At 57.5% G+C, this 10,812-nt stretch overlaps 1 protein-coding gene across 2 annotated transcripts in view; it reads left to right on the top strand.

Annotated features, from left to right (window-relative positions):
* KIRREL1 (kirre like nephrin family adhesion molecule 1) overlaps positions 1–10,474 on the top strand; it is a 101,489-nt gene extending 91,015 nt beyond the window's left edge. Inside the window, exons 5-15 of one of the 2 annotated variants that reach the window (XM_056123125.1) lie at positions 1,639–1,789; positions 3,070–3,175; positions 3,285–3,433; positions 3,590–3,717; positions 4,330–4,504; positions 4,590–4,690; positions 6,556–6,754; positions 8,660–8,767; positions 8,930–9,069; positions 9,498–9,575; positions 9,789–10,474. In XM_056123125.1, coding sequence (XP_055979100.1) covers positions 1,639–1,789; positions 3,070–3,175; positions 3,285–3,433; positions 3,590–3,717; positions 4,330–4,504; positions 4,590–4,690; positions 6,556–6,754; positions 8,660–8,767; positions 8,930–9,069; positions 9,498–9,575; positions 9,789–10,265 — 1,812 coding nt within the window. In that variant the 3' untranslated portion in view covers positions 10,266–10,474. The remainder of the gene's footprint in view (positions 1–1,638; positions 1,790–3,069; positions 3,176–3,284; positions 3,434–3,589; positions 3,718–4,329; positions 4,505–4,589; positions 4,691–6,555; positions 6,755–8,659; positions 8,768–8,929; positions 9,070–9,497; positions 9,576–9,788) is intronic. The other variant, XM_056123126.1, reaches the window with a different exon arrangement.
* The last annotated feature ends 338 nt before the right edge of the window (positions 10,475–10,812 follow it).

Below are 10,812 nucleotides of genomic sequence, written 5' to 3' on the forward strand. Positions count from 1 at the left end.
ATGCATCACTACTTCCTCCCTTTGGTCTCTGGTTAGGGAGGTAGAGAGGACAGGTTTACAGGTGAGGAAGCTGTGGCAGAGACTTAAAGCAGGTGGCTCGCACAGGACTACCAGGTGAAGTTGATGGAGCCGCGATTAGCATTGGGGTCTCCAGTTCGGGGTCTGCTCTGCAAACTGAAGCTTCCCTTCTGGGGACCCAGCCCTCTGCTAAATTCCTGTGTTGCCTGCTGGCCAGCCCCAGGCCAGCCCAGCTTAGATCTGCCCTAGAGGCCGGATGGCTTTGGACAGTTCCGCTTTCTGGCTCTCACCATTTGATAAGGGAGAATGTGGTTTAGTAGTACTTAGCCCTCACCACCGAGAAATCTGCTATTTCCCACCCCCTAGAGCTATATGTGTTGAAATATTTTGGCAATCAAACTTACTGGCTGGTCTGTCCCCTTGATATGTCCCTTAAAGACAGGGATCCCCAGGTGGCTGTGGGAACTTGTTACTGCCTGGTGGCAGCAGCGCTGTAGTGGTCCCGTGGGGTCATGTATATTGCTGCCAAGCTGCAGACCTTAATTGTTAGCCAATTACGTGGTTTCCCTTAGGCAGTTTGCAATATAGGAATCAACTCGGTGGTTCCTATGACTGTATTTGGGGGCCTCAGGTTGGACGCCACTGAGCCAGCATAAGGCTCTGAAGCTACGAGTTCTTGGTACTGTTAGAGGTTCTGGTTCAGCAGGGGAGTCACGGCTGGTTTGGCAGAACCCACTGGCCCAGGGCCCAGGTTCAGGCTGGTAGAGACCTGAGGGCCACAAGGGACAGGAAGGACTTTAGAGAAGAGGAGAAACTCCGGAAATTCCAACGATGAGGCCCAGCCTTGGGGAAAAGTCCAACACCAGGAATGAACGCTGACTTAAACCGGGTTTTAATTAGTAATCAGGTATCCGCTTTGAATCCTTGGTTATGCTACCCATTTGTCCTGTTAATATGAGGGGAACTGGGGGGATGGACAGATGGGAAGTCCCTGTGTTTCTGTTCAGTGTTTTGGTAAACTTGAAATGCCTCTTTAAAAAGATCTCTTAATAAAAATAAAAGCACATCGAGGCAAGAGGCAAAGTAAGTGGCTGAGTGCCGGTTGAAGAGCAATCACCAGAGAGAGAAAATACAGCGGGGTAAGGAAGGCCTTGGATGTAGTAGATTCCAGTTCAAAGCCCCGCAGCCCACATGGCTCACCAGCAGCACCAAGAGTGACGCCTGAGCACCACTGGACATGGCCCCAAACTAAATGAAATATAATGAACTGCAGTCACCTTGGGAAGTGGCTCCATGGCACGCAGAGTCTGGCTAATATCTAACCCCACTGAGAGCAGCCCTGGTGGCTCCTAGAACATCTGGGGATGCTCCTCCGCAAACAAAAACCAAAAGAACAAAATCAGAAACAATGAAATGCAAGTCCCTGGAGGTCAGGGGAGGGTCCCCAGCCATGGGCAGGGCTGAGTGCTGAGCACTGCTGGCAAGACCCTCAGGATGCAGTCGCAGTGCTGGACAAGGACGGACTCAAGTCCTTGTGCTGACAAGACATATGCCATAGACCCCCAAAGAGAGTGGGGGGGGGGGGGGTGTTCTCACCTCTGTTCCCGGGTCCCCTCCCAGGAACTGCTGAAGGACGGAAAGCGCGAGAACACCGTCAGCCAGCTGCTCATCAACCCCACAGACCTGGACATCGGCCGCGTCTTCACCTGCCGCAGCGTGAACGAGGCCATCCCGAGCGGCAAGGAGACCTCCATAGAGCTGGACGTGCACCGTGAGGAGGGTCCTGGGGGGAGGGGAGCCACAAGGCAGAGGGTACTAGATGGGTACATGCGCTGCCTACCCGACACAGAGAAATCTGGTGGTGATTCTGAGCTGAGTGTCGCTCTGAGCATGATGACGCCCCTTTGGGCCTCAGTGTCCAAGACTGTAAGCCTGCAGAAAATCAGATGTGGGTCCACAGCCTCTTTGTGGAACTTCCTAACTTTGCAAAGGTGCTTTGTTGGCAAAACCTGAACAGGGGCTCTCCTAGCTTTTATGTAAGATGTATTTCACTTGACTCATCTGTGTTTCCTCGCAGATGTTTTCCTGTCTGTTAGGCTGGGGTGTTGTCCAGAGGCGGCTGCTGTGGGGCTGGTGGGGTCCTCTCCCAGTAAGGAGTCCATGCACATCCTCACCCTCCTTGTCTAACATTTGAAAGATCACCAATTCTGAAAAGCATCCTGTCCCGGAGGTTTCAGATAAGGGCTGATACCTGTTTCTCAGGGCAGGTAGCATTAAATGAGATAGAGTGGGAGACCACCTGGAATGCCCTCCTTCCCCGGAAATTCCCTGTGCCAGAGGATGGTTGCATGTGCAAGAGGGAAATGATGCCCCTTTAATGAGCTGAGCGAGCCCACACTGCCACCTAGTGACCCTAGTGAGTCATTACATCCACTTATTTCTTCCCTTGGTCTTGAAGCACCTTAGTGAGGAAGTTGACTGCCTTATTTGGGGGTGCCGGTATATTGCTAACCCAATCTCTAAATGGCCACAGGTGGTGAGGTTTGCGTACCTATGCTTGTGGGAGAAAAAGAAATCCAGACTCTTAACAAACAATACAGAATAAATTATTTAGGATCTGCCTTTGGAGCAGGCTGGGACCCTGTGGTGGGAAAATTCCAAATAGTGGTGGTGAGATGGTGTAATAGTGGTGGGGTTGGTGTTAGAATATTGAATGTAATAAATTATTGTGAGCAACCTTATAAAAATAAAATTTTTAATTTTAATTATAAATTAATAAAAATAATATTTTTTAAATTAAAAAAATTTTTTTTTGTTTTTGGCTCACACTCGGCAATGCACAGGGGTTACTCCTGGCTCATGCGCTCAGGAATTACTCCTGGCAGTGCTTGGGGGACCATATGGGATGCTGGGAATTGAACCCGGGTCAGCTGCATGCAAAGCAAACGCCCTACCCGCCGTGCTATTGCTCCAGCCCCTAAATTTAAAAATTTTTTAAAAAAAGAAATCCGAGGGACAGAGGACCCTGACTTCCCCTCTCCCACTCTGCAGATCCTCCTACGGTGACCTTGTCCATTGAGCCACAGACTGTGCAGGAGGGCGAGCATGTTGTCTTCACGTGCCAGGCCACCGCCAACCCCGAGATCCTGGGCTACAGGTGCAAGAGGCAGGGCCTGGGAGCGCTCGGAGGAGGCCGCGAGGGCAGAGCTGCCCACTGAGGTCCAGGGGTTCAAGTCCCGATCCCCCTCTGTTTGCCTCCTCCCCAGGTGGGCTAAGGGGGGCTTTGTGATCGAAGACGCCCACGAGAGTCGCTATGAGACGAATGTGGACTATTCCTTCTTTACGGAGCCCGTGTCCTGCGAAGTTCACAACGAAGTGGGGAGCACCAACGTCAGCACTTTAGTGAATGTCCACTGTGAGTTTCTAAGAGGGCAGGGATGCGTGGGCAGGGGGGCGGCGGGAGGAGCCGAGGAGGAGGGGACGTTCAGCGGAGGTTCAAGGAACAAGGCTCCTGGGAGCAGAGCCACAGCTGGAGCAGCAGACGCTGAGCACGTGCTTCTCTCTCCCTCAGTTGCCCCCCGGATCGTAGTTGACCCCAAGCCAACGACCACGGATATCGGCTCTGATGTGACCCTCACGTGTGTCTGGGTCGGGAACCCCCCTCTCACCCTCACCTGGACCAAAAAGGACTCAAACATGGTAGATGCTTCTGCCCATCCTGCGAGCTGGGACGGGTTGGGGTCGCTGCCGGCCCGGCATTGAGCTTCCAGTTGAACCTGACCTCTCTGGGTTCTCGGAGTTGAGGGGAGGAGGAACACGCTTGCAGTCAGCCCCTCCTCAGAGGACACCTGTGTAGGACTGTGGTGTGGGAGGTTGACCCAGAGGCGATGGGTGTGAGAGGGACAGATGGCCCCGGGTGGGGGTTGGGCCCCTGAGCCCTGAGAACCGCCTGGGAGTCGGGGACCTTGGTGGGTCACCAGCTGTAGAGCATGCAGACTTTCTTAGAGGGTTGGGGCTGAAGCTGCAGAAAGAGGGATTTCAGAATGCAGCCTCCTAGGCTGCTGGTCAGAGAAGGTTCTAGAACAGGTCATCGGGAGAGCTTGCATCCCCGACCAGCTCTTGCAGCAGCCCCTCACCCTCTGCTGCCTGTCCCTATGCTTTGCAGACAGTGCAGGTTTCAGAGCGGGAGCGGGGGAGGGGAAGGGGTTGGCCTGAGACACCTGCTTGGGGCCTGTGTCCCTCCTGAGCATTCACCTGTGGCCCTTCCTGCTTTCTTCCATGCCTCCCCCCCTCCGGGCCCGCCCGGACCAGGGGCCCAGGCCTCCTGGCTCCCCACCCGAGGCTGCTCTCTCTGCCCAGGTCCTGAGCAATAGCAACCAGCTGCTGCTGAAGTCGGTGACACAGGCCGATGCGGGCACTTACACCTGCCGCGCCATCGTCCCGCGGATCGGGGTGGCTGAGCGGGAGGTGCCGCTCTACGTGAACGGTGAGTGGCCTCGAGCACAGCACAGCGGGACCTGGGCAGGGGGCCTGTGACTCTGAGATGGCCTGATGACCCCTTCTCCCCCCAGGGCCCCCCATTATCTCCAGCGAGGCGGTGCAGTACGCCGTGAGGGGCGATGGCGGCAAGGTGGAGTGCTTCATCGGGAGCACGCCCCCTCCAGACCGCATTGTGAGTGTGGGACCCGGGGGGAGGGGGGACAGATGCCTTCCTCCGCCCTCTGCCCCTCCTCTGCTCCTTCTCCATATTCCAGTTCTGACTTTCTGCCCCTCTGTCCCTTCCCTGCTCAAATGCAGTCTCCTCTCTTACTTGACAGCCCTGAGCAGAGCATTTAGGGTTTTTTTTTTTTTTTGCTTTTTGGGTCACACCCGGCGATGTATAGGGATTACTCCTGGCTCATGCACTCAGGAAATACTCCTGGCGGTGCTCAGGGGACCATATGGGATGCTGGGAATCGAACCCGGGTCGGCCACGTGCAATGAAACACCCTACCCACTGTGCTGTCACTCCAGCCCCGCATTTAGTTTTTGAGCCTCAGTTTCCTCATCCAGGAATGGGGGGATACACGTGACCCCGACCTCACAGGCTTCTGGGGAGGGTCTTCCCTCTCCCACACCCCAGCTGCCCCTGCTCGCCTCACTCCTGGTTCCCGTGCCCAGCCTCCCCCGCCCGTCCCTTTCTGCTCTTCTCGCGCTTGCCGTCACTCCCCCACACCATGAGCCATTAATTCCTTCCATGACCATTAACCGTCAAACCCCTCATCACATTTAATGACCATTTGGCTAACTCCAGGGCTGCCCAGGGACACTTCATTACCACAGCTGCCGGGCAGCGGGCGGTGTGGTCCCGGGGGACTCTCCTTGCAGAACTGGGAGGCTTGATCCCGGGAAGCCGGCCAGGTCCCCATTGCTTCCCTCCCTGGGGCTCCAATTCTGTGGGAGGAGGCATGATGCAGGTTGAGGGCGTGGGTACCTGGGCTAGGCGGTCAGACCAGAGGACCCCAGCAGCGGGGTGGGGTCGGCGAGGAGAGGTCCTGTGATCAGAGTCTATGTGTGGGTCTCCTCCTGAGCCCGCCAGGGGGGCTGTGTGGGCACAGTGCGTGGGCTGAAGGGAAGCTTGGAAACTGGGTCATAGTTAATTCCAGTTTTAGGCCAGTGGAACCTGAAAGAAATGTCAACGCCAGCTTGTTCTAGGGGTTGGGAGCGATCATACAGTGGGTACGGTGTTTGCCTTGCACGTGGCCAACTGGGTTCGATTCCTGGCACCCCTTATAGTCTCCTGAGCCCCTCTAGGAGTGATCCCTGAGCACAGAACCAGGAGTTAAGTTCTGAGCATCACCAGGTGTGGCCTTTAAACAAACAAATGAACAACAATGACCAAGGAAGCCACATTTGCTAGCTCTAATCTATCTTCTTTCTATGGATGAGAAAACAGGAGGGGAACTGGGGCCACATTGGAGAGCTGGGCTGAGCCTATGTCTGCCTCACCATGCAGACCTTCCTACCACACCGGGGAGGGCCCAGGTGTGGGTTCTGTGGGTGAGATGCCCCCAAGCGGGATTGTTACTTAAAAAAAAAAAGAGTCCTAGGGGCCAGAGCCATAGTACAGTGGAGAGGGCGCTTGCCTTGCGTGTGGCTGACCCAGGTTCAAACCCCAGCAACCTTGGCATCCCATATGGTCCCCTGAACACTGACAGGAGTAATTCCTGAGTGCAGAGCTAGGAGTAACCCCTGAGCATCATCGGATATGACCCAAAAAGCCAGTCAATCAGTCAATCAAGAAAAATTTAAAAGGAGTCCTGCCCTTCTGCTTGAGAGTCAGGAACAGGGTCGGTGGGATCTTGGAGGCCAGCAGCACTGGAGCTCGGCTATGTTAGGGAGCCTCTAACTTGTGGGCTGGAGGCTCAGTGTCAGGGTAAGTCATGAGGCCGATGACGGGGTGAGCGTTGGCTGGCCTCAAGGGCCTGCAGGGCACACGGGTAAAGAGGCTGGAAGGTGGCGCCTGCCTCTTCCTTACCCCTCTGTCCTCCCCACCAGGCCTGGGCCTGGAAGGAGAACTTCCTGGAGGTGGGGACCCTGGAGCGCTACACAGTGGAAAGGACCAACTCGGGCAGCGGGGTGCTGTCCACTCTCACCATCAACAACGTCATGGAAGCCGACTTCCAGACCCACTACAACTGCACTGCCTGGAACAGCTTCGGTCCAGGCACAGCCATCATCCAGCTGGAGGAGCGAGGTGAGTCTGGGTGGCCCTGGTGTCCGGCACCCCGCACCCTGGAAACACCCGCAGCCCACCCTGCACTGACTGCGCATGTGCTGTGCACCAGGTGAGGCCGGGACAGGCCTGTGCCATGCCGTTCCCGTCTTCAAGGGACTCAGTGCAGCAGAGAAGCCCAGAGTGTAGGAGATGCCATAAGGTGGAGACAGAGCCGAAGGTCTGTGGGACGGCAGGACGGTTCAGTGAGAGAGTCCTGGGAAGCCCAGTAAGGCTTGGGCTTCAAAAGTCCTTCACCTGCTGGGGATGGAGCGATAGCACAGTGGGTAGGGCATTTGCCTTGCACGCGGCTGACTCGGGTTCGATTCCCAGCATCCCATATGGTCCCTTGAGCACCGCCAGGAGTAATTCCTGAGTGCAGAGCCAGGAGTAACCCCTGTGCATTGCCGGGTGTGACCCGAAAAACAAAACAAAAAAAAAAATAGATCTGTTCTGGTCTGAGAGGACGCCTGTGAGCTCTGGCCCTGCGTCTGACTCACAGTCCCCTCAGAATCTCCCTGAGCGCTTCCCAGAGTGGCCCCCAGACCAAGTAAATAAAACAAAAGAGAATGCCTCGGACATTGGTATGAGGTTGGGGAAAGGCAAGAGAGCCCTTTCTGGCATTGGATGGGCCGCTCGGCCTGGAAAATGAGGGGAATGGCTGGAATCTGTTGGTCTTCACTGTGGTTGCTGCGAGAGCTGGCGGGAGAGAGGGAGCAGGGCCTCTGAAGAGACGAGGCTGTGAGGGGGGCAGCCGCGAGGGGTATGTTTTGGGGAGCCACCAGAGGGCCAGAGGAAGCTGAACCAGATGGCTAGTTTCTTCTCAGTTCTGGGGCTCAGGGCCACCATGGGGGTCTAAAAGCCTGGGGTGCGGGGGACAGGTAGAAGGGTATAGACTGGAGAGTTTGGAGAGCCCAGGTCAGGAAGGAAAGGGACATGGGGCCGTAGCCATAGCACAGTGGGGAGGGTGTTTGCCTGGCACACAGATGACTCAGGTTCAATCCCCGGCATCCCGCATGGTCCCCAAGGCACCATAGCTTGACACAGACCTTAGTTGGTTGGGGCTGAATCTGCAGGAAGAGGGATTTCAGAATGGAGCCTCCTAGAATGCTGGTCAGAGAAGGTTCTAGAATAGGTCATCAGGAGAGCTTGCATCCCTGGCCAGCTTCTTGCCCACTGCTGCCTGTCCCCATGCTTTGCAGACACGGCAGGTTTCAGAGCGAGTGGGGGGGAGAGGTTGGCCTGAGACACCTGCTAGGGGCCTGTGTCCCTCCTGAGCATTCACCTGTGGCCCTTCCTGCTTTCTTCCATGCCTCCCCCAAGGAGCCCACCCGGACTAAGGGCCAGGCCTCCTCCTGATCCCTGAGTGTCAAGCCAGGCGTAAGCCCTGAGCACCACTGGGTGTGACATCCCCCACCAAAAAAAAAAAAATTTTTTTTTTTAATAAAAATGAGCGGGGCTGGAGCAATAGTACAGCAGGTAGGGTGTTTGCCTTGCACATGGCTGACCTGGGTTTGATTTCCAGCATCCCATATGGTCCCCTAAGCCGGAGTGATTCCCGAGTGCAGAGCGAAGAGTCAGCCCTGAGCATCACTGAGTGTGACCAAAAAGGCCAAAAAAAAAAAGAGGAACAAATGACCACTGAGGCCGGCTCTCACTGATGCCTTGGTGCAGAAGGAGAGACTGTCACCCCATCTACCCAGATGCCATGGAGACCATGCTCTCGACCATGGCTCCCCAACCGTTCTCCCCTGTGGGGAAACCAAGCCCTGCACCCAGGCTGGGATGTCTCACAGAACGCACACTGGTCCGACTCACTGACTCAGACCCTGCAGAGCTGGCACCCATCACCTGCCTCACCCCTGCTTTTTTTTTTTTAATCTAAAGAGGTTCTTCCTGTGGGCATCATCGCTGGGGCCACCATTGGGGCTGGCATCCTGCTCATCTTCTTCTTCATCGCCCTGGTGTTCTTCCTCTACCGGCGCCGCAAAGGCAGTGAGTATGGGGCTGACTCACCCGCCACCAGGCTACCTCTTGGGCAGGCAGAGGTAGGAGGTGGAGGGATGTGGGGAGGCCAACGTGACCTCCACCCCCCCAGCCCCAGCCCCAGTCCCAGCAGGACCCAGAGGGCATCTGGGTTCTGCTCCCCTGTTACAGGTCGCAAGGATGTGACACTGAGAAAGCTGGACATAAAGGTGGAGACGGTGAACCGAGAGCCACTGACCATGCATTCTGACCGTGAGGATGACACGGCCAGTGTGTCCACAGCCACCAGGGTCATGAAGGCCATCTACTCGGTGAGCATCTCCCACCCACCAGTCGTCATGTGGCCACCGTGTCACTGTCCCCTTCCTCCATGGGGTACACATGCTCCCTCCCACCCTGGACCCTCTGCGTGTGGTTCTAGTTCTGTCCCGCAGAGCACAGGAGCACAGGTAGGGGAGGAAAGGGGCTGCCTCCTTCATCCTATACTTGCCCCACTGAATCAGTGAGGAAAAGTCCCTCAAAGTTTCTGGTTCAGCTGCCCCAAGTGCTCCTTGGGGGATAGGGCCGCAGACAGCAGCATGGACTGATGGTCATCCCACTGTATCATGCCCACGGCCCTGGCCGCTGCCCACCAGCCCCCTCTCTGCTCTGCGCTAGCCGGTGCCTCTGCACCTGGCAGGGGTGAGGGGCTGGCAGGGCCCCAGGCTCCGGCTCCTGACGCCCCATCGCTGCTCTGCAGTCTTTCAAGGACGACGTGGACCTGAAGCAGGACCTGCGCTGTGACACCATCGACACCCGGGAGGAGTATGAGATGAAGGTGGGGGCTGGGACTGGACCAGGGCAGCGGGGAGGTCTGCGGCATGGAGGCCAGGGCATCGTCTTCTGGAATATTCCGGAGCTGGGTGGAAGGAGCAAAGGAGGCGGAAAGGGGGAGGCTGGGGAGTCAGGGTAGAGGTAGAGCCAGAGGCTCAGCGGGTCACGGCAGGACTTGACGACCCCCTGCCCGCCCTCCTCTCTCACGGCCCCCCAGGACCCCACCAACGGCTACTACAACGTGCGTGCCCATGAGGACCGTCCATCATCCAGGGCCGTGCTGTATGCCGACTATCGTGCCCCCGGCCCAACCCGCTTCGACGGCCGGCCCTCTTCTCGCCTCTCCCACTCCAGCGGCTATGCCCAGCTCAACACCTACAGCCGCGCCCCCGCCTCTGACTACGGCCCCGAGCCTGCGCCCCCCGGCCCCGCTGCTCCGGCGGGCACCGACACGGCCAGCCAGCTGTCCTATGAGACCTACGAGAAGTTCAACTCGCACCCGTTTCCCGGGGCAGCAGGGTATCCCACCTACCGACTGGGCTACCCCCAGGCCCCACCGTCCGGTCTGGAGCGGACCCCGTACGAAGCGTATGACCCCATCGGCAAGTACGCCACGGCCACTCGCTTTTCCTACACCTCCCAGCACTCGGACTACGGCCAGCGGTTCCAGCAGCGCATGCAGACTCACGTGTAGAGCTGGGCCAGGCGTCTCTGCGGGCAGAGGAGAAGGCTCTCGGCTTTCCCTGATATTCAGGGGTGTTGCTCATTGTCCCAGCCCCGGCCCTGCTTCCCTCCTGCCGCCGCAGGGTGGGGCAGGTCCCCTGGAAACACCCCGTCCCGTGGATGGTGCTGTGTGCGTGCCCGCCTCCCGGGCCTGCCTGCCCGGCCTCCTCCTCCAGGAGGGGCCTCTGCCCCGACCTCCCCATCTGCCCCTGTGCCGTCCCCCCGGGACAGCGGGGCCAGAGGAGAGCAGAGGGGCCATTTTATAGCATTCTCTTTCTACCCGGCCCCTCTGCTCTCTAGCCCGTGGACATGTGGGCGTTGTGGGCTCGGGGACAAGCCACGCAGCCCAGCTGTCCTCATGGCCATTCGCCTTGAAGGCCTGAGTGTGTGTCTCTGTCCCTGGGCTGCAGAAGGGCTTCTGCTGGCTTTGTGGGAGGGCATCGCCCCAGCCGTCCAGTCGGACCCTTGTCCGTCACCTGCAGGAGACTCAGGCCTGCAGTTCCACTGCCCCCGCCCTC

This window comes from Sorex fumeus, unplaced genomic scaffold, assembly GCF_029834395.1.
Source record: "Sorex fumeus unplaced genomic scaffold, SorFum_2.1 ptg000047l, whole genome shotgun sequence".
Taxonomy (NCBI): Eukaryota; Metazoa; Chordata; class Mammalia; order Eulipotyphla; family Soricidae; genus Sorex; species Sorex fumeus.